Below are 20,573 nucleotides of genomic sequence, written 5' to 3'. Positions count from 1 at the left end.
ATAATGTGTACAATTGTACACATGAAGTTCCATAGTATAAAGTTCCATAGCATTTTTCCTTGTGTCCGAAAGGGTTAAGTCAAGGAACACCATATGCACCTTCCCACCTTTTTCAAAAGCTTCATAAATTCTGTGTGCCAGAAAAATTAACTGGTTAATGGTTGAATTTCCAGGGCAGAAGCCAGATTGTAAAGGATTAAAATAGCCGATGTCCATCCATCCATCCATCCATCCATCCATCCATCCATTATCTGTAGCCGCTTATCCTGTTCTACAGGGTTGCAGGATAGCTAATGTCTAAAAGAAAATTATAAAGCCCTTTAAAAACAACTTTTTCAATTATCTTTGAAATACAGACTAAAAGAGAATCCAGGCGTTGATTGGATTTTTCCTGTCGATCATCTTTTTTAAACAAAGGAGTAACGTTTGCATATTTCCATTCACTGGGAAAAATTCTTGCATCCAGTGATGAATTAACATTGAAAGGGGACCACAAAGACAGTCAGCACACAATTTAAGAATTTTGTTTCCAATACTGTTTGGTCCACAAGCTTTAGAAACATCAACTTTAGACTTTACTTGACATATGGCGGACAGAGTAGCCGTTTGTTAATGTCGGCAGAAGGAACATAAGCTTGCACATGACTGTCAACACTAACAAAAACTTGCCCATCAATTGTCCGGACAGGATTATCATGATATTTCTCCTTAGCCATCTGTAAAATCTTGCAGTTGACAAACGTGAGATCCTCATAAACGAAATAATCCTTGCCAGTTTGCTTTACCTTTCTTTCATCACACTTTTTTTGGAGCTGTAGCTTTTAAACTTGACAATAATAGCCCAACCACCATCTTGCCTTTTCTTACCCATGTGGTGGCTCCTATCAATGTTATCAACTTGAAATGACAAGCCCATCTCGTTTGAAAAGAAACTCAGGAGTTTCTCTGTAAAATCTTCTTTCTCCTCTTTTTTCGGGAAAGCCATAAATCCGAATGCCGGCCCTCCTGGAGTACTGTTTGTTTTCATTAGCTTTCCTCTTTACTTCGTCGAGCTCATGCGGATTTCTTCTTGGAGTGGAGCTACTATGCTTTCCACCAGGTTTTTGCAAACTAACTTATAACAGCATCACCAATAAATTTCTGAAGGGTTTCCTGAAAGGCTGAAGGACCAAAGTGCTTTTCAGTTTCATTTTTAATGAACCCCGCCATGTCAGTTTCCCTTTCTATACCAGCCACCGAGTGGGTCCTTGCTTGTTGTCTCATTTCTGAAGGCACAACAGCTTTGAGAACTATTGCAACAGCACAAAACCTGCCAATATATACAAATACGACTCTTTAAAGTTAAATACAGGACAAATAACCCCTAGCCAGCAAACACACTCTACACTGACATACCGTAGGAGTGCTCCCACATGTATGCACTCAATGAAAGTCTTTTAATGAATAAAAATAAAGAAAAGAAAAACAATTGAATTAGAACGTGTGTCCAAACTTTTGACTGGTACTGGATCTATATTGTATATAACTTAAAATAACTTACAGTATATTATTATTATTATTATTATGCAGAGGTGGAGTTAACCCACATACCTACACACGTATATATTACAATGTGCTATTTTTATATTTTGGAATGTATCCTTCCATTTATACTTAATTTCATTCCTATAAGGATATAGAGCAGGGGTGTCCAAACTGATCCATAAAGGGCCATGTGGCTGCAGGTTTTCATTCCAGCCATGCAGCAGCACACCTGACTTGGCTCATTCAATCAACTGAACTGTCTTCACACAGTCAAATACTTGCAGCCACATCCACCCTTGATTAAAGGGTGGGTGTGTCCGTTGATTGAATGAGCCAAATCAGGTGTGCTGCTGCATGGCTGGAATGAAAACCTGCAGCCACATGGCCCTTTATGGATCAGTTTGGACACCCCTGATATAGAGTGTAGGAGGAGAGAAGCAGACCTGTCTCTGGGTGCCATGACCTCATCATCTTCTTCCCTTCTGTAGATAAGCTGCTCCCTAGGGTACCCCTCCTCTCCATCAATACTTCGTGACAGAGAAGAGCTGAAGTGGTCCCTCGAGTCTCTCCTGAGGTGGGTGAAACCACACAATGTCATGACAATGGCACAAAAAACAAAGAAACAATGACTAAAGTTGTGAGCTGAATTCTGGACTTACCGTGGATGTTTGTAATATGAAACTCTATTTAAAAAAAACAGATAGTTAAGAGAAATTATTATAGTAGAAAGAGTATGTGGCAAAATAATGAGTGATTTAATCATGCGCAAATTGTCACAGAACACACAGTAAATGCAATAAATGTAAATCTATGTAGCATTGTCATGGCTGTCAGTGGTTTGTCTGACTGAATTTGTTTTATTTTACACTGTTTACAAATTTTGTTAGTTATTAAGGTAAATTCACCAGTCAACCACATCATTTTAAGATGTGTCTGTGAAAGATACTCATGTGATTGAAGTTACTTATCTGTTTTCAGTTGTTTTCAACATATATTAATATTATTTCAATATTATTGTGAATACTCCTATAACTTCTGGTTCTTCCCAAACACTTTTCTAGGGCACAGGAGTGCCAGTAATAGTGACAAAAACTGCAAAATCTATATCTGAATATTTGAATGCTTGTACTATTATTTAGCTCAGCGACAAAATGGATCATGCCCATTATTGAGTTTAAAAATGTCTGCTTTCAGGTCAGTACAGGGTAGAGGTTTATTCACACTAATGACAAACATTTTCACTTACAATCATGAATATAAAGCATCAAGGCTGACAGAAAAAAAAATCAGATAATGAGGCCTAAAATATTAAAACAGCTTTATAAGTTTGTGTTTGTGTAAAATGATCACACCACTGTCCACATTAACAGTGTCTCTGACCTCTTTGCTGGCTGGTCGATCACACCATTCTTATGCTGGAAATAGAGGGAGGAGCGTCTGGTTTCTCCTCTTCTAAATTTCTCCTGCTCTAAGATACCGCTGCCATTTGGTGTTCTGGTTAGTGAATTCCTGTGACTCAGGCCTCCATTGGAGAAACCTTCTCCTGACACAGCAACGGATGAACCTGTCGGTGTTGAGACCACGGAGGAGCGGCGGTCTAAGGACTCAGCATTTCCAACATAGCCATTTTCAATCTAGAAGAGCAGAGACAGAGCATGCTACATACAGTATGATGGTACCGTACCTGCAGGTTCAACCAAGGGATGTGGTGAAAGAAGAAAGTTGTGGCTCACATATGTTCTAATATTATATAATAATCTTTACTACAACCCTAAGCCCAGTCTCTATTGATTTACCAATGAAAAAATTAAAGATTGTGACAAATTCAGATATAATGTTGCTGATCTAAAACTAATATGCTAAAAAGGGAGAAATATGCATTTAATGATTTCATTCCAACTGTGGCACAGAATCATGGACATTTTGACAGCCGGTATCAAATTTTAAACAGAATCGATTAGACCTGGGTCCATCTTACTACAGTACATAGCTGTCCAACAACTTGATTAAAACCTGACACTGATAGTATCAAAAAATCTCATCTTTATACAGACTGAATGTTTTTTACCACTGCATTTGTTAAACTGCCTCATTACCCAATGTGATCTGAGCAGAAGTAGGCTAAGTAAAATTATTTATATATATATATATATATATATATATATATATATATATATATATATATATATATGTGTATGTGATCTCAGTGATTTTGACCATGGCATGACTGTTGGTGCCAGACAAGCTGGTTTGAGTATTTCAATAACTGCTGATCTCCTGGGATTTTCATGCATAACAATCTCTAGAGTTTACTCAGAATGGTGCCGTGGCAGTGGCATTGTGATCGGGTATCAGCTGTGGGCAGTGAGGAGTCAGCTAGAACCAGCAGATAACACGTGATAAGTTTTACCTTTGATCACAGGCATCTTATTTACGGATGTCTCGTGTTGAGAAGCCAGTGACTAGGTAGAAAGAGAGCTGAGCAACACAGCACCGTGTGTGTGTGTGTGTGTGTGTGTGTGTGTGTGTGTGTGTGTGTAAACGGCAGAGAGTGAAAATAACGTCACTGAAAAGTAGACAAAAATAAAGTGCACCTTGAGCTGTCACACCTGTCTCCCATTTCCTCATTCCCTAAGCTGAAAGAGCATTACACTAGTGCCAAAACCTGGGAGTGAGGAGAAACATGGAGTCCACACCAGTCACTGAGATCCTCTAGATCCTCATCAGCAACCACCAAGCCCAACATCAGGCCCTTATCACACTGTGCACAGAGCAGGAGTAGTACTTCCAGGCCCTACTCCAAACCCAGGCAGAGGACCAGCAGGTGATCCGGAGCTTGGTCCAGCTAGCGGGTACTCCAGCAGCCACTCCCACAGATGCTGCAACCAAATCACATGTCCAACTGCTCAAGATAGGGCCACAGGACAATCCAGAGGTTTTTGTGGAGCTGTTTGAGCACGTCACTGAAGGATGATCATGGCCAACCTCAAGGCAGGTGGTCTGCTCCTGTCGGGGGAAGCCCAGCTCACAACTCAACAGCTCCTAGCCGACAACCTGCTGCAGTATCTGGAACTGAAGCGGGCTATTCTGCAGTGGGTCGGACGCACCCCAGAACAACATCGCCAACACTTCTGCGTGCTGGCATACAGTGAGATTGGCTGCCCATTTGCCTTCACCCAACAGCGCCAAGAAGCCTGTCAATGGTGGCTACTGACTGGACAGAGTGGCACAAAGGACATCATTGACCAAGCGGTAATGGAGAAGTTTGTTGGTTGACTGCTGGGAGGAACGTTGGCCTGGGCTCAATGCCACCTTGCAGAGTTGCTGGAGGAGGACCATCTGGTAGTGTTTCCAGGAGCAGGCACTCCCTCCTCTTCTCTATCTCTCTCTCTCTCACCTCTCTCCTACCCTTTCACTGTACATGGCTTGATTCATGGGTCCTTCACAAACAAATATCTGCTCCATTGCAGGATTGCTGAAGCACCCCCAGATCATCACCAATCCTCCACCAAATTTCACAATGGGTGTGAGACACTGAGCCTTGTAGGCCTCTTCAGATCTCCATCTAACCATTAGATGACCATGTGATAGGAAAAGATGAAAATTGGACTCATCAGAGAAGACAACCTTACTCCAGTCCTTTACGGTCCAATCCTTATTGTCTTTAGCAAACCTCAGCCTGGCTCTTCTCTGCTTCTCATTGATGAAGGGCTTTTTTCTAGCTTTGCATTACTTCAACCCCACCCGGACGAGCCCGTTTCAAACCATCCTTGCCATGCACTTCACCCCAGGTGCCATTTGCCATTTTTTTGTAGGTCACTTGATGTCATCCTACAGTTGTTGAGTGACATTCAAAGGACTTGACGATCAGCCCAGTAGGTGGAGAGTCATTTTCACCCTCTGCCAGTCTGTAACTTTATTGACCCCAATGTCTGCTGCTTGACCTTGTTCTTATGAACTGTCAGCTTTGATTTTTTTTTTTTTGAGGATGGAAGCAACCTGATGCTCACAGTATCCCTCTGCCAGTAAAGCCAAAATTGAACCCTTCTTTTTCTCGCTCAAAACTTTTCTTTATAACTCTTTTGGCATGATGAATAGATGTTTTTGTATTCCAATTAGTATTGTTTTTGCCATCCAAACTGGTCCTATTGCAAAAGGATAGCGATGACCATGGCAGTGGTTTTTATATTTTTCCTCGTTAAATAAGATTTGGTTTAGATGATCACCTAATCAGTACCTCATTAAGTAAAATGAGGTGTGCTTGTGTTGGAATTCCAGCACAGACACTGGAATGAAATGGCTGATTTAAGAATTTATGGTTTAAGAGATGCTGATTTAAGAAAAAAAAAGGAAATGGTCTCTTAATATATGCAACTGTGTAACGTTCTTTATATAATATTGACACATCCACAAAAAAATATGCAAATTAATCAAAAGAATTTTAATTCTGAAATGGTTCGCCATTTTAACAACACATGTCAAGTCAGTGGGAAAACACTGTGACTGACATCAGAGTGAAATATTTGGAAATGTGTCATTCAGGTCTGGGACTTATTTTATTTGAAAAATACAAGTTTTTCAACACGAGAAGATAAACTTCATATCTTTAAGCCAATGTGTGATTTACTTTTTATTATCTCAACACATTCACAAACAAAAAGGACACAGATTTATTAAAACAGTTCATGGGTTTCCTCACAAGTGAGGATATTGAAAAACATGTCATGGTTATAGTTCTTGATATCCGGATATACTGTAGTTCTCATGAAAATTACAAGTGGCATATATAATATAAAACATATACATGTACCTGTGTTTCATATATATATATATATATATATATATATATATATATATATATATATATATATATATATATATATTGTGGCAGCGGGGCGTGGTCAAGCGACGGTCTGTGACAGGAGGGCGGAGTCAGGGAAGGTAAGTGGCAGAATCATTACACCTGAGAGCAATTAACCTGTTTGGGTGTCTTCCCAGTGACCGCGCCCTATTTACGGAGGGAGAGTGAGAGCAGAGAGGATGATCCCCGAACAAGACGCCTGTAGTGTGTGTCTGTCTGTTTAGGATAAATATTGTTCACTGAAAAGTGTGGCAATAAAAGCCCTATTCCCAAAACCTGATCTCTGTCCTGCCGTCCTCTGTGCTCCACCCACCCATACGAACTGCTACAGTGGTGCTGAAACCCGGGAAAAGTGGAGCACCAGCCGAGCAGCCCCATGGAGTCCTCCCCGTTCGCCGACCTGGTCCACGCCCTCACCACAGCCCAGCAAAGCCAGCACCAGGCGCTCATCACCCTCCGGAAGGAGCAAGAGCGACGCTTCGGGGCCCTGGTGCTGGCCCAACAAGAAGATCGAGAGGCGTTCCGGCACCTCCTCGCATCGGCGGGGGCCACCAGCGCTCCTACCGCGGGCCCGTCTCCCCTCACCGTCACCAAGATGGGCCCGCAGGACGACCCCGAGGCATTCATCATGCTCTTCGAGCAAGTCGCCGAAGCCTCGGGGTGGCCGATGGAGCAGCGCGCGGCACGCCTCCTCCCCCTGCTAACGGGAGAGGCGCAGCTGGCCACGCTACAGCTCCCCGCCGACCGCCGACTGGCCTACGCGGACCTCCGCCGGGCCGTCCTACAGCGCGTGGGGCGCACCCCAGAGCAGCAGCGCCAGCGCTTCCACGCGTTGCGCTTGGAGGAAGTCGGCCGGCCATTCGCGTTTGGCCAACAGCTCCGGGACGCCTGCTGGCGGTGGTTGAGGGCCGACAACCACGACGCCGAGGGAGTCATCGATCAGGTAGTGCTGGAACAATTAGTCGCTCGCTTGCCAGCAGGAACCGCGGAGTGGGTCCAGTGCCACCGTCCGGCGTCGCTGGATCAGGCAGTGGAGCTGGCGGAGGACCATTTGGCGGCTGTCCCGGCGGCAGGACAGCAGATGGCATCTTCTCTTCTCTCCTCTTCTCTCTCTCTCTCTCTCTCTCTCTCTCTCTCTCTCTCCCCCTCCTCCTGTGTCCCGTCCTCGCCCCATTCCCCCACCACGGAGGCGGGGGCTGGCACCACCCCAGCCGGCCCGCCGCACCCGCGGTGCCCTCCCGTTTCTCCCTTCTGTGTCTGTCTCTCCCCCACCTCAGGTGAGTGAGCCCCAGATCACCGGTGCAGAGGGAAAGCCCGGGCCGGTTTGCTGGCGCTGCGGGGAGCCGGGCCACCTTCAACAGCAGTGCATGGCGATGGAAGTGGGCGCGGTGGTTCGGATCCCTGATGAGCCAGAGGCCGCCCTCGATCGGGCCGGAGCGTATCGCATACCGGTGAGTATCCAAGGGGATACATATAAGGCGTTGGTGGATTCTGGTTGTAACCAGACCTCAATTCACCAAAGCCTGGTTCAAAACAAGGCATTGGGGGAGCACAGGGGGTGAAGGTGTTGTGTGTGCACGGGGATGTTCACAGCTACCCTTTGGTGTCGGTCCACATTGTTTTCAGAGGGGAAAAAATTTATAGTGAAGGCGGCGGTTAATCCTCACCTTACCCACTCTTTAATTTTGGGGACTGATTGGCCGGGATTTCGGGGTTTAATGTCACGCCTAGTAAAGAGTGGGTCCTGCCATTTGACAGGGGGAGGTCCCGGTGTCGCTTTGGCGGGAGCAGCTGTCACAGAGCCGTCTATGTCATCTCTGCGTCAGAGTGAGGAGCCGCCGGCTCCTCCTCTCTCTATTGGGGAATCCCTCGCGGATTTCCCATTAGAACAATCACGAGACAAGACTCTGCGACATGCGTTTGACCAAGTGAGAGTAATTGATGGTCAAACGCTCCAGCCGAACGCCACCCCATCCTTCCCCTACTTCGCAGTTATGAAGGATAGGTTATACCGAGTGACACAGGACACTCAAACTAAAGAGCGAGTCACGCAGCTTTTGATTCCGAAGAGCCGCCGGAAATTGGTATTCCAGGCAGCTCACTTTAATCCCATGGCTGGACACTTAGGGCAGGATAAGACACTAGCCCGAATAATGGCCCGATTCTATTGGCCGGGGATTCGCGGCGATGTTCGTAGGTGGTGTACGGCATGCCGCGAATGCCAGTTAGTGAATCCAGCGGCCATTCCAAAAGTGCCTTTGCGCCCTCTTCCATTGATCGAGACCCCGTCTGAGAGAATTGGGATGGATCTCGTCGGGCCATTAGATCAGTCAGCATGGGGGTACCACTTTATATTAGTTCTGGTGGACTATGCAACGCGATACCCGGAAGCAGTGCCTCTGCGCAATATCTCAGCACGCAGTATTGCAGAGGCACTCTTCCACGTCATCTCCCGAGTCGGAATCCTGAAAGAGATTCTGACTGATCAAGGCACTACGTTTATGTCACGAACACTGCGCGAACTGTATGGGTTATTGGGGATTAAGCCGATCCGCACCAGTGTGTATCACCCACAAACGGACGGTTTAGTAGAATGGTTCAACCGCACCCTCAAAAATATCATTAAAAAATTCATAACCGAGGACGCACGTAATTGGGATAAGTGGCTCAAGCCCTTGTTGTTCTCAGTGCGAGAGGTTCCCCAAGCCTCCACGGGGTTCTCCCCATTCGAGTTATTATATGGGTGCAAGCCGCGCGGCATCCTAGACGTGCTGCAGGAAAATTGGGAGGAGGGACCTTCACAAACGCTCACCCACCTAACCCAGGAGAATTTGCGGCAGGCCCAGGAACGGCAAGCCCGCCTGTACAACAAGGGTACGCACCTTAGGGAGTTCACACAGGGAGATAAAGTACTCGTACTGTTGCCCACTTTGAGCTCTAAATTGATCGCCAAGTGGCAAGGACCCTTTGAGGTCACACGGCGAGTCGGGGACGTCGACTATGAGGTGAGGCGAACGGACAGGGGTGGGGTGCTACAGATTTACCACCTCAATCTGCTCAAACTCTGGAATGAGGAGGTCCCCGTGGCGTTGGTGTCGGTGGTTCCGGAGAAGGCGGAGCTGGGGCCGGAGGTTCAAAAACGGGCATTGGCATCCTGTACCTCTCCGGTCCCCTGTGGAGACCACCTCTCCCCGACCCAACTCACGGAGGTCGCCCAGTTGCAGACCGAGTTTTCGGATGTGTTCTCGCCCCTGCCCGGTCGCACGAACCTCATAGAGCACCACATAGAGATGCCCCCGGGGGTGGTAGTGCATAGCCGCCCTTACAGGCTGCCCGAACACAAAAAAAAGGTAGTTCGGGAAGAACTTGAGACCAGTGACTGGAGCAGCCCGGTGGTCTTGGTACCCAAGGCCGACAGGTCAGTCAGGTTCTGTGTGGACTATAGAAAAGTCAACGTGGTGTTTAAATTTGACGCGTACCCAATGCCTCGTAATGATGAGTTGCTCGATCGACTCGGCACGGCTCGCTTTTATTCGACACTGGATTTGACGAAGGGATATTGTCAGATCCCCTTGACTCCACTATCCCAAGAAAAAACGGCCTTTTCCACACCGTTTGGTTTACACCAATTCATCACACTTCCGTTTGGGCTGTTTGGGGCACCCACGACGTTTCAGCGGCTGATGGATAGAGTCCTCCGCCCCCACGCCACTTATGCAGCCGTGTATCTAGATGATATAATCATCTATAGTAATGACTGCCCGAGGCACCTTGAACATCTGAGGGCCGTCCTTAGGTCGCTGAGGCGAGCGGGGCTCACAGCCAACCCAAAGAAGTGTGCGATTGGGCGGGTGGAAGTACGGTATCTGGGCTTCCACTTGGGCAACGGGCAGGTGCGTCCCCAAATTAATAAGACGGCAGCGATTGCGGCCTGCCCGAGGCCCAAGACCAAAAAGGGGGTGAGACAGTTCCTGGGGCTGGCTGGCTATTACCGTAGGTTTATACCTAATTATTCGGACGTCACCAGCCCGCTGATTGATCTCACTAAAAAGGGGGGCCCAGATCCGGTCCAGTGGACGGAGCAATGCCAGCGGGCTTTTTCAGAGGTAAAGGCTGCACTGTGTGGGGGGCCACTTTTACACTCCCCTGACTTTTCTCTCCCCTTTGTGTTGCAGACCGATGCGTCGGACAGAGGGCTGGGGGCAGTTTTGTCCCAGGAGGTGGAGGGGGAGGACCGCCCCGTCCTCTACATCAGTAGGAAGCTGTCAGTGCATGAGGGGCGCTACAGCACCATTGAGAAGGAATGTCTGGCGATCAAGTGGGCGGTCCTCGCCCTCCGTTACTACCTGCTGGGGCGCCCCTTCACCCTCTGTTCGGACCACGTGCCCCTCCAGTGGCTCCACCGCATGAAAGATGCCAACGCGCAGATCACCCGTTGGTATCTGGCACTCCAACCCTTTAATTTCAAGGTGGTCCACAGGCCGGGGGTGCAGATGGTCGTGGCGGACTTCCTCTCCCATCAAGGGGGGGGGATTTGGCTGCAGGCCGGACGGCGGCCTGGCCTGAGTCGGGCGGTGGGGGTATGTGGCAGCGGGGGCGTGGTCAAGCGCCAGTCTGTTATAGGAGGGCGGAGTCAGGGAAGGTAAGTGGCAGAATCACTACATCTGAGACCAATTAACCTGTTTGTGTGTCTTCCCAGTGACCATGCCCTATTTAAGGAGGGAGAGTGAGAGCAGAGAGGACGATCCCCGAACAAGACGCCTGTCGTGTGTGTCTGTCTGTTTAGGATAAATATTGTTCACTGAAAAGTGTGGCAATAAAAGCCCTATTCCCAAAACCTGATCTCTGTCCTGCCGTCCTCTGTGCTCCACCCACCCATACGAACTGCTACATATATATATATATATATATATATATATATATATATATATATATATATACAACCCCGATTCCAAAAAAGTTGGGACAAAGTACAAATTGTAAATAAAAATGGAATGCAATAATTTACAAATCTCAAAAACTGATATTGTATTCACAATAGAACATAGACAACATATCAAATGTCAAAAGTGAGACATTTTGAAATTTCATGCCAAATATTGGCTCATTTGAAATTTCATGACAGCAACACATCTCAAAAAAGTTGGGACAGGGGCAATAAGAGGCTGGAAAAGTTAAAGGTACAAAAAAGAACAGCTGGAGGACCAAATTACAACTCATTAGGTCAATTGGCAATAGGTCATTAACATGACTGGGTATAAAAAGAGCATCTTGGAGTGGCAGCGGCTCTCAGAAGTAAAGATGGGAAGAGGATCACCAATCCCCTTAATTCTACGCCAACAAATAGTGGAGCAATATCAGAAAGGAGTTCGACAGTGTAAAATTGCAAAGAGTTTGAACATATCATCATCTACAGTGCATAATATCAAAAGATTCAGAGAATCTGGAAGAATCTCTGTGCGTAAGGGTCAAGGCCGGAAAACCATACTGGGTGCCCGTGATCTTCGAACCCTTAGACGACACTGCATCACATACAGGCATGCTTCTGTATTGGAAATCACAAAATGGGCTCAGGAATATTTCCAGAGAACATTATCTGTGAACACAATTCACCGTGCCATCCGCCGTTGCCAGCTAAAACTCTATAGTTCAAAGAAGAAGCCGTATCTAAACATGATCCAGAAGCGCAGACGTCTTCTCTGGGCCAAGGCTCATTTAAAATGGACTGTGGCAAAGTGGAAAAGTGTTCTGTGGTCAGACGAATCAAAATTTGAAGTTCTTTATGGAAATCAGGGACGCCGTGTCATTCGGACTAAAGAGGGTTAAGGACGACCCAAGTTGTTATCAGCGCTCAGTTCAGAAGCCTGCATCTCTGATGGTATGGGGTTGCATTAGTGCGTGTGGCATGGGCAGCTTACACATCTGGAAAGACACCATCAATGCTGAAAGGTATATCCAGGTTCTAGAGCAACATATGCTCCCATCCAGACGACGTCTCTTTCAGGGAAGACCTTGCATTTTCCAACATGACAATGCCAAACCACATACTGCATCAATTACAGCATCATGGCTGCGTAGAAGAAGGGTCCGGGTACTGAACTGGCCAGCCTGCAGTCCAGATCTTTCACCCATAGAAAACATTTGGCGCATCATAAAACGGAAGATACGACAAAAAAGACCTAAGACAGTTGAGCAACTAGAATCCTACATTAGACAAGAATGGGTTAACATTCCTATCCCTAAACTTGAGTAACTTGTCTCCTCAGTCCCCAGACGTTTACAGACTGTTGTAAAGAGAAAAGGGGATGTCTCACAGTGGTAAACATGGCCTTGTCCCAACTTTTTTGAGATGTGTTGTTGTCATGAAATTTAAAATAACCTAATTTTTCTCTTTAAATTATACATTTTCTCAGTTTAAACATTTGATATGTCATCTATGTTCTATTCTGAATAAAATATGGAATTTTGAAACTTCCACATCATTGCATTCCATTTTTATTTATCATTTGTACTTTGTCCCACCTTTTTTGGAATCGGGGTTGTGTGTGCATATATATATATACACACACCAGTGGCGGCTGGTAGTCTTTCAAACAGGGGAGGCTGGTCGGTTACGATATTTCCAGATTTTAAAAGAAAAAACACATCAATTTTGCCCATACTCTTGCCTCTGATCTGGCTGATTGGTAGCAGGGTCACAAACTGTGAAATAACAGGTTCTTTTGGCCCATTAGCCTACTGTCCAATATACATGATGGTGGTGTTGGGGGGGGATATTTTAACATTTTATATTTTATAATTGTGGCATGTTGTTTAAAAATTGACCTCGGCTATGTTTTTGTTTAAAAATGTTTTCCAAATTGTAGCTGTGTTTAATTCATATCCAGAAAAAAACATATATTCCAATATAATATACTCAGCATAAACATTTTAAATAGATTCTATATTTTTGGTCCATCCATGACATATTACTAAAGTAGCCTATTTACTGTTGTTGATGTGGGTCACTTGCTGTTAGCCAATTCACTTTCTCGTACCAGGAGAGCTGAAAGGAGCAAGTATTATTCCCTACCTTTTTCACCAAGTCAATTTGAGGCGTTGGTCTACCCTGCTCTTTAATTTTAATTTTTTCCTCGAAAGGAAGACTGGCAAATGGCTTCGCCAAAATTAAATCAGCAATGCTTGGCATCCGTGCGCAGCTTTCTTGCTAGCTGACTAGCCCCCTCAAGTTCAAGTTCAGTCACTCAAATAAACGAAATTTCTGGAACTAAGATAGCAAACTTGACAACACTATATTTACACTTTATTTACAATGAAAATATATACAAACTAAAAAAGCTGGTAGAAACCGTATGTAATGAATGAAATCGAAATGTAAGCTGATCTCTTACAATACACCACAGCACTTGTGAATCCGCACGGGACTGAACTGATGTTGCCAGATACTGCTGACGTTATCCAGCCCAAAATATGTTCAAAACCCGCCAAAATGCACTTAAAACCGCCCAATTGGGCGTGAAACCCCCCAATCAGGCAACACTGTACCGCTGCTTGTCTATAGTTCAAACGAGCTGTCAATCAAAGAAAATATCCGGCCGCTTTCACCAATCACCAGTCTCCTCGCGGAAACTGCCATGTCCCTCCCATGTGAGGCTCGGAGTCCGTGGGCGGGCATTTTCGCAGTACTTGTCCAATAATCGTCTTGCATTTTGAGATTGAAAAGCGCATAGCTCCCAAATGCCATTGAAGTCCATTGAGGCTGGGAGTCCGTGAGACTCCATGGGCGGGCATTTTCGCAGTATTTGTCCAATAATCGTCTTGCATTTTGAGACTGACAAACACATAGCTCCCAATCCACTGAGGCTGGGCTGCATCGCGCTGTCACGAGGGGGAAAAACTCACGCACACATTAGGCGAACTGGGGAAAGTTATAATGGAATGATTTCGCACTGTAGTTGGGTTGAGCACATATATTTCTATGATTCTGGATCTGAAATAGCAATGTTATAAGGTCGGCTATAACATAAGCCTAGCGCAATTCATCCTACACGATGTTCGTCATTTTTAGAGGAGGCTCAGCCTCCCTCGTTGTCTTAGAGCAATCGCCCGTGATATACACACACACATATATACACACACACACGCTTGTGGCACACTCCGACAGTCTTCCTACCTCATCCTCTTCTTGTTCTTCCTCCAGGTCCTCCTCTTCGAGGTCTGCATTCATGGCCAGACGAATCTCTGGCCCAAGGTCCTGCAGGGTGCGCAGACCCGCCTGACACAGATGCAAACGGAGAAAAGAGGGTCCACAGTATATATGCTGTACAAGCTCTCAACACACAGTTAGAGGCAGGTTTTTATATATTTACTTTTTTCTTTTCATTGAAATCAACATGCACTTGGAAGGGCCTCTGGTTCTGGCAATAAATACTTCATCTCATCTCATTATCTCTAGCTGCTTTATCCTTCTACAGGGTCGCAGGCAAGCTGGAGCCCATCCCAGCCAACTACGGGCGAAAGGCGGGGTACACCCTGGACAAGTCGCCAGGTCATCACAGGGCTGACACATAGACACAGACAACCATTCACACTCACATTCACACCTACGGTCAATTTAGAGTCACCAGTTAACCTAACCTGCATGTCTTTGGACTGTGGGGGAAACCGGAGCACCCGGTGGGTCCGCGTGGGTTTCCTCCGGGTGCTCCGGTTTCCCCCACAGTCCAAAGACATGCAGGTTAGGTTAACTGGTGACTCTAAATTGACCGTAGGTGTGAATGTGAGTGTGAATGGTTGTCTGTGTCTATGTGTCAGCCCTGTGATGACCTGGTGACTTGTCCAGGGTGCACCCCGCCTTTTGCCCGTAGTCAGCTGGGATAGGCTCCAGCTTGCCTGCGACCCTGTAGAAGGATAAAGCGGCTAGAGATAATGAGATGAGATGAGATGCAGTGTCACATACCTGTCTATACCAAGCCATTTGTCTGTTGTCTGTATTGCTACTTTGGTTTTGACTTTGTTTCTGTTTTCCTGACCACGTTTATTGCCTTTCCTAGTTGGTACTGTTTGCCTATCACCTGGCCCCTACCTGCTCCTGTTTACCCTCTTTGTCTCATGGTTCGGTATTGTCTGCCAGCTTGCGTTTAATAAACTCTTCCTGCGATTACATCTGTCTATCACCTACTCATGTGACATACAGACCAAGATTAATTACGTATGGAAATGTTAGAATGACTGATACATGGCAATCTGATTTAGATTTATTTCTATTTAGTTTATTTCTTCCCCCTCCTTTTTTAATAAATGATATTAATTGCAGTATAAATAAAAGCTTATTACAAATCTAAACCTAACGTACTCAAGGTAATACTGAATATAAAACACGGAAGCCATGAATGTTACACTACCAGGAGTGAATGTATTTGTTTTAACTGTCTGTTTGAGTAAATAATTTTCCTCAGATCTGGTAATCATCTTTATAAAAACATTGAGCAAAAGTGATGTTATAATTTTTTTTTAAAAGTTGTTGAAGTTTTATATGTATATCTGTGGATCAGCATTACTTCTTAAAAATACAGTGGTGCTTGAAAGTTTGTGAACCCTTTAGAATTTTCTATATTTCTGCATAAATATGACCTAAAACATCATCAGATTTTCACACAAGTCCTAAATGTAGATAAAGAGAACCCAGTTAAACAAATCAGACAAAAATATTATACTTGGTAATTTATTTATTGAGGAAAATAGTCCAATATTACATATCTGTGAGTGGCAAAAGTATGTGAACCTTTGCTTTCAGTATCTGGTGTGACCCCCTTGTGCAGCAATTACTACATCTAAACGTTTCCAGTAACTGTTGATCAGTCCTGCACACTGGCATGGAGGAATTTTAGCCCATTCCTCTGTACAGAACAGTTTAAATTTTGGAATGTTGGTGGGTTTCCTCACATGAATTGCTCGCTTCAGGTCCTTCCACAACATTTCGATTGGATTAAGGTCAGGACTTTGACTTGGCCATTCCAAAACATTAACTTTATTCTTCTTTAACCATTCTTTGGTAGAAGGACTTGTGTACTTAGGGTCGTTGTCTTGCTGCATGACCCACCTTTTCTTGAGATTCAGTTCACGGACAGATATCCTGACATTTTCCTTTAGAATTTGCTGGTGTAATTCAGAATTCATTGTTCCATCAATGATGGCAAGCCATCCTGGCCCAGATGCAGCAAAACAGGCCCAAACCATGATACTATCACCACCATGTTTCACAGATGGTATAAAGTTCTTATGCTGGAATGCAGTGTTTCCCTTTCTCCAAACATAATGCTTCTCATTTAAACCAAAAAGTTCTATTTTGGTCTCATCCGTCCACGTGATCTTTAGCAAACTGCAGACAAGCAGCAATGTTCTTTTTGGACAGCAGTAGCTTTCTCCTTGCAACCCTGCCATGCACACCATTGTTGTTCAGTGTTCTCCTGATGGTGGACTCATGAACATTAACATTAGCTAATGTGAGAGAGGCCTTCAGTTGCTTAGAAGTTACCCTGGGGTCCTTTGTGACCTCACCAACTATTACACATCTTTAGTTTTTTTTTTTTTTTCTTTTTTATCAGACATCTAATTTTTGGGTTTGTTTACCTGACATGTTTCGACGTACAACTTCCGTCTTCCTCAGAGTGTCACCGGATGTTAATTGGTGACGCATCTTTTATCAGCTGATGTTTCCGAAGCCGTGGCCTTCCTGTCTGGTTTGACAGGTCGGTCACGCCTTATACTGTCTGTTCGTCCCCTGCAAGATGGCACTCCAGGTATGGGAGAGCATGTACGCTCCCTCATCCCGGTTGATGGTCCTCGGGCTTCGCTTACGGATCTCTATGGCCTCCCTGATCCAGCGCTGATGTTTGTTATCTTCTGTGCGGATGACTCTGGCATTCCCCCAGTCCATAATGTGATTTTCCCTTTTACAGTGATCTGTTATAGCTGACTTATAATTTTCCTGTTGTGCCTTTTCTTTTATTGTTCGGGTTTGTCTTGTAGCTGTCTCCTTTTCGCACTCTTTCTTATGTTCATGTTTTCTTGTGTTGAAACTCCTTCCTGTCTCCCCAATATAAGTTTTATTGCATAATTTACATGGAATCTCATATATGGTGTTGCATCTGTTGTCCGGATGTATTCTGTCTTTGGGATGAACCAGGATCTGACGGAGTGTTGTGTGTGGTTTGACAGGTGTGTTAATGTTGTGTTTCCTCATTACTCTTTGAATGCGTTCAGTTATTCCCCTGATGTATGGTAATGTAACTACTCCCCTGTGTTCTTGTTTGTTAGTTTGTTTTTTCTCTTTCTTCTGTGTTTTGTTGTTCTTAACCTGTTCCACCCCTTTGGATATTGCCCATTGTGGATATTGACATGCCTTCAGTGCGTGTTGTATATGTTGTTCCTCCTGTTCTTTGTCCTATGGATCTGTAATTATTGTTGTGCGTTCATGTAATGTTCTAACTACGGATATTTTGTGCATTATGGGGTGTTCGGAAATCCAGTTTAAATATTGGCATCATCATTGGCAATATTGGCAATATCGGAAACATCAGCTGATAAAAGATGCGTCACCAATTAACATCCGGTGACACTCTGAGGAAGACGGAAGTTGTACGTCGAAACATGTCAGGTAAACAAACCCAAAAATTAGATGTCTGATAAAAAAGAAAAAAAAAAAAACTAACTATATATAATATAAGACATAATGAACGTAATCGAAATATTACACATCTTGCTCTTGGAGTGATCTTTGTTGGTCGACCATTCCTGGGGAGGGTAACAATGGTCTTGAATTTCCTCCATTTGTACACAATCTGTCTGACTGTGGATTGGTGGAGTCCAAACTCTTTAGAGATGGTTTTGTAATCTTTTCCAGCCTGATGAGCATCAACAACGCTTTTTCTGAGATCTTCAGAAATCTCCTTTGTTCATGCCATAATACACTTCCACAAACATGTGTTGTGAAGATCAGACTTTGATAGATCCCTGTTCTTTAAATAAAACAGGGTGCCCACTCACACCTGATTGTCATCCCATTGATTCAAAACACCTGACTCTAATTTCACCTTCAAATTAACTGCTAATCCTAGAGGTTCACATACTTTTGCCACTCACAGATATGTAATATTGGATCATTTTCCTCAATAAATAAATGACCAAGTATAATATTTTTGTCTCATTTGTTTAACTGAGTTCTCTTTATCTACTTTTAGGACTTGAGTGAAAATCTGATGATGTTTTAGGTCATATTTATGCAGAAATGTAGAACATTCTAAAGGGTTTACAAACTTTCAAGCACCACTGTAGGTCAAGGTGAAAAAAATCTCCCTGAAGCAGACTAGGTTAGACATGTACCTGTAGAGCTGATGGCTTTTGGGGGTCCGGGTCTGCCATACCCACTTTCTCTTTTCTCTTACGGAACTTCCTGAAGTAGTCCTGAATTAAGAATGTGGCATAAAACTTACCCACAGTCACCTCCTCCTCTATAAAACACAATTAGAAACAGAATAAGAAAACGCAAAAGGAAAAAAAAATAATTGTACCAAAAGATAAATCTAGAATATATTATGGAAGGACTGATGAATAAATTATGGAAATTAAGTTAATAAAGGAAAATGCCTCAAAAAATGGGCAATGAACATAAGCACATCTAAGGCAGTATTCTGCTTTTAATGAAACAGCAAATCAATTCATTTCAAATTAAATTCAGTTCAGTTCATAAAGAAGCATCATTTGAATTACGCGGGAGCCAGTGGGAGCTGAGCTCCCATAGAGTGAGGACTGGCTCCCATGAAAGCCGTAAAATCTATCTATATCTGTGGGGGTCTCTAAAAATGCAGCATCATTATAATCACAAATAAAGCTCATTTTATGTCAATATACTGAGTAATATTGATGTTAAAGATAGACAAATAGCCTTAAATAATCATAAGAATAAACATGTTTTCCAAAAGAACGCATTACAGCAAGGTGCAGACTCTTGTGAATGCAGCACCACCATGCCACTATGCATGCAAACTATCCTTTTGAGAGTTCATGAATGTTAACACACACACACACACACACACACACACACTAATCCTTTCAGAAGAAGAACCACTTGACCTTGGTTTCATTCACTGGTTAAGTTTTCAAAAAAAAAAAAAGATCATGACCACAGCCTGCTGAAAACAGACCACTTTGGTCTATTTTGTCTGCGTGATGGTAAGAGAATGGCTTTTACGTTCTACTAGTAGAATGCATTCTCCCTCTGTTTAAAGTGTAGGCTAGAGGAAAATAGCAAAAACAATATGTTAAAAAACAAAAAGAACAATAAAAAAAGACTACTCTTTAGCACTGGTTAAAGTAGTAAACGACCTACTGTTGGCGTCTGATCAGGGCTGTGTCTCGCTACTTGTGTTGCTTGACCTTAGTGCAGCATTTGATACCATTGATCATTCCATTCTTCTGGATAGACTAGAAAATGTTGTGGGAGTTAAGGGAATGGCCCTCTCCTGGCTCAGGTCTTATCTAACTGATCGTTATCAGTATGTCGATATAAATGGTGATATTTCTAGACGTACCGAGGTAAAGTTTGGTGTTCCACAAGGTTCTGTCTTGGGTCCACTGCTTTTTTCTCTATATATGTTCCCTCTGGGTGATATTATTCGTAAACATTGTATTAGTTTCCACTGTTATGCTGATGACACACAGTTGTATGTCTCTGCAAAACCTGATGAGAGACACCAGCTTAATAAAATTGAGGAATGTGTTAAGGACATTAGACACTGGATGCTTATAAATTTCCTTCTGCTTAACTCTGACAAGACTGAAGTACTTGTGCTAGGACCACATACAGCTAGAAGTAAGTTTTCTGATTACACAGTAACTCTGGATGGCCTTTCTGTTTCTTCACGTGCAGCAGTAAAAGACCTCGGAGTGATTATTGACCCCAGTCTTTCATTCGAAACTCACATTGATAACATCACCCGGATAGCTTTCTTTCATCTCAGAAATATTGCAAAGATAAGAAATTTAATGTCATTGCATGATGCAGAAAAACTAGTCCATGCTTTCGTTACCTCCAGGTTGGATTATTGTAATGCCTTACTGTCTGGATGTTCCAATAAGTGCATAAACAAACTCCAGTTAGTTCAAAATGCCGCAGCAAGAGTCCTTA

At 44.1% G+C, this 20,573-nt stretch overlaps 1 protein-coding gene across 1 annotated transcript in view; it reads right to left on the bottom strand.

Moving 5' to 3' along the window:
- Positions 1-20,573, bottom strand: part of cacna1fb (calcium channel, voltage-dependent, L type, alpha 1F subunit) — a 158,850-nt gene that overhangs the window by 19,327 nt on the left and 118,950 nt on the right. Inside the window, exons 40-44 of the mRNA XM_060931944.1 lie at positions 18,770-18,897; positions 14,559-14,660; positions 2,905-3,158; positions 2,184-2,207; positions 1,968-2,093 (exon numbers count right to left, since the gene is read on the bottom strand). Of these exons, the coding sequence (XP_060787927.1) occupies positions 1,968-2,093; positions 2,184-2,207; positions 2,905-3,158; positions 14,559-14,660; positions 18,770-18,897 (634 nt within the window). The remainder of the gene's footprint in view (positions 1-1,967; positions 2,094-2,183; positions 2,208-2,904; positions 3,159-14,558; positions 14,661-18,769; positions 18,898-20,573) is intronic.

Source organism: Neoarius graeffei, chromosome 10, assembly GCF_027579695.1.
Source record: "Neoarius graeffei isolate fNeoGra1 chromosome 10, fNeoGra1.pri, whole genome shotgun sequence".
Lineage (NCBI taxonomy): Eukaryota > Metazoa > Chordata > Actinopteri > Siluriformes > Ariidae > Neoarius > Neoarius graeffei.
Note: the sequence above shows the minus strand (reverse complement) of the source record. Positions and strands in the feature narration are given on the sequence as shown.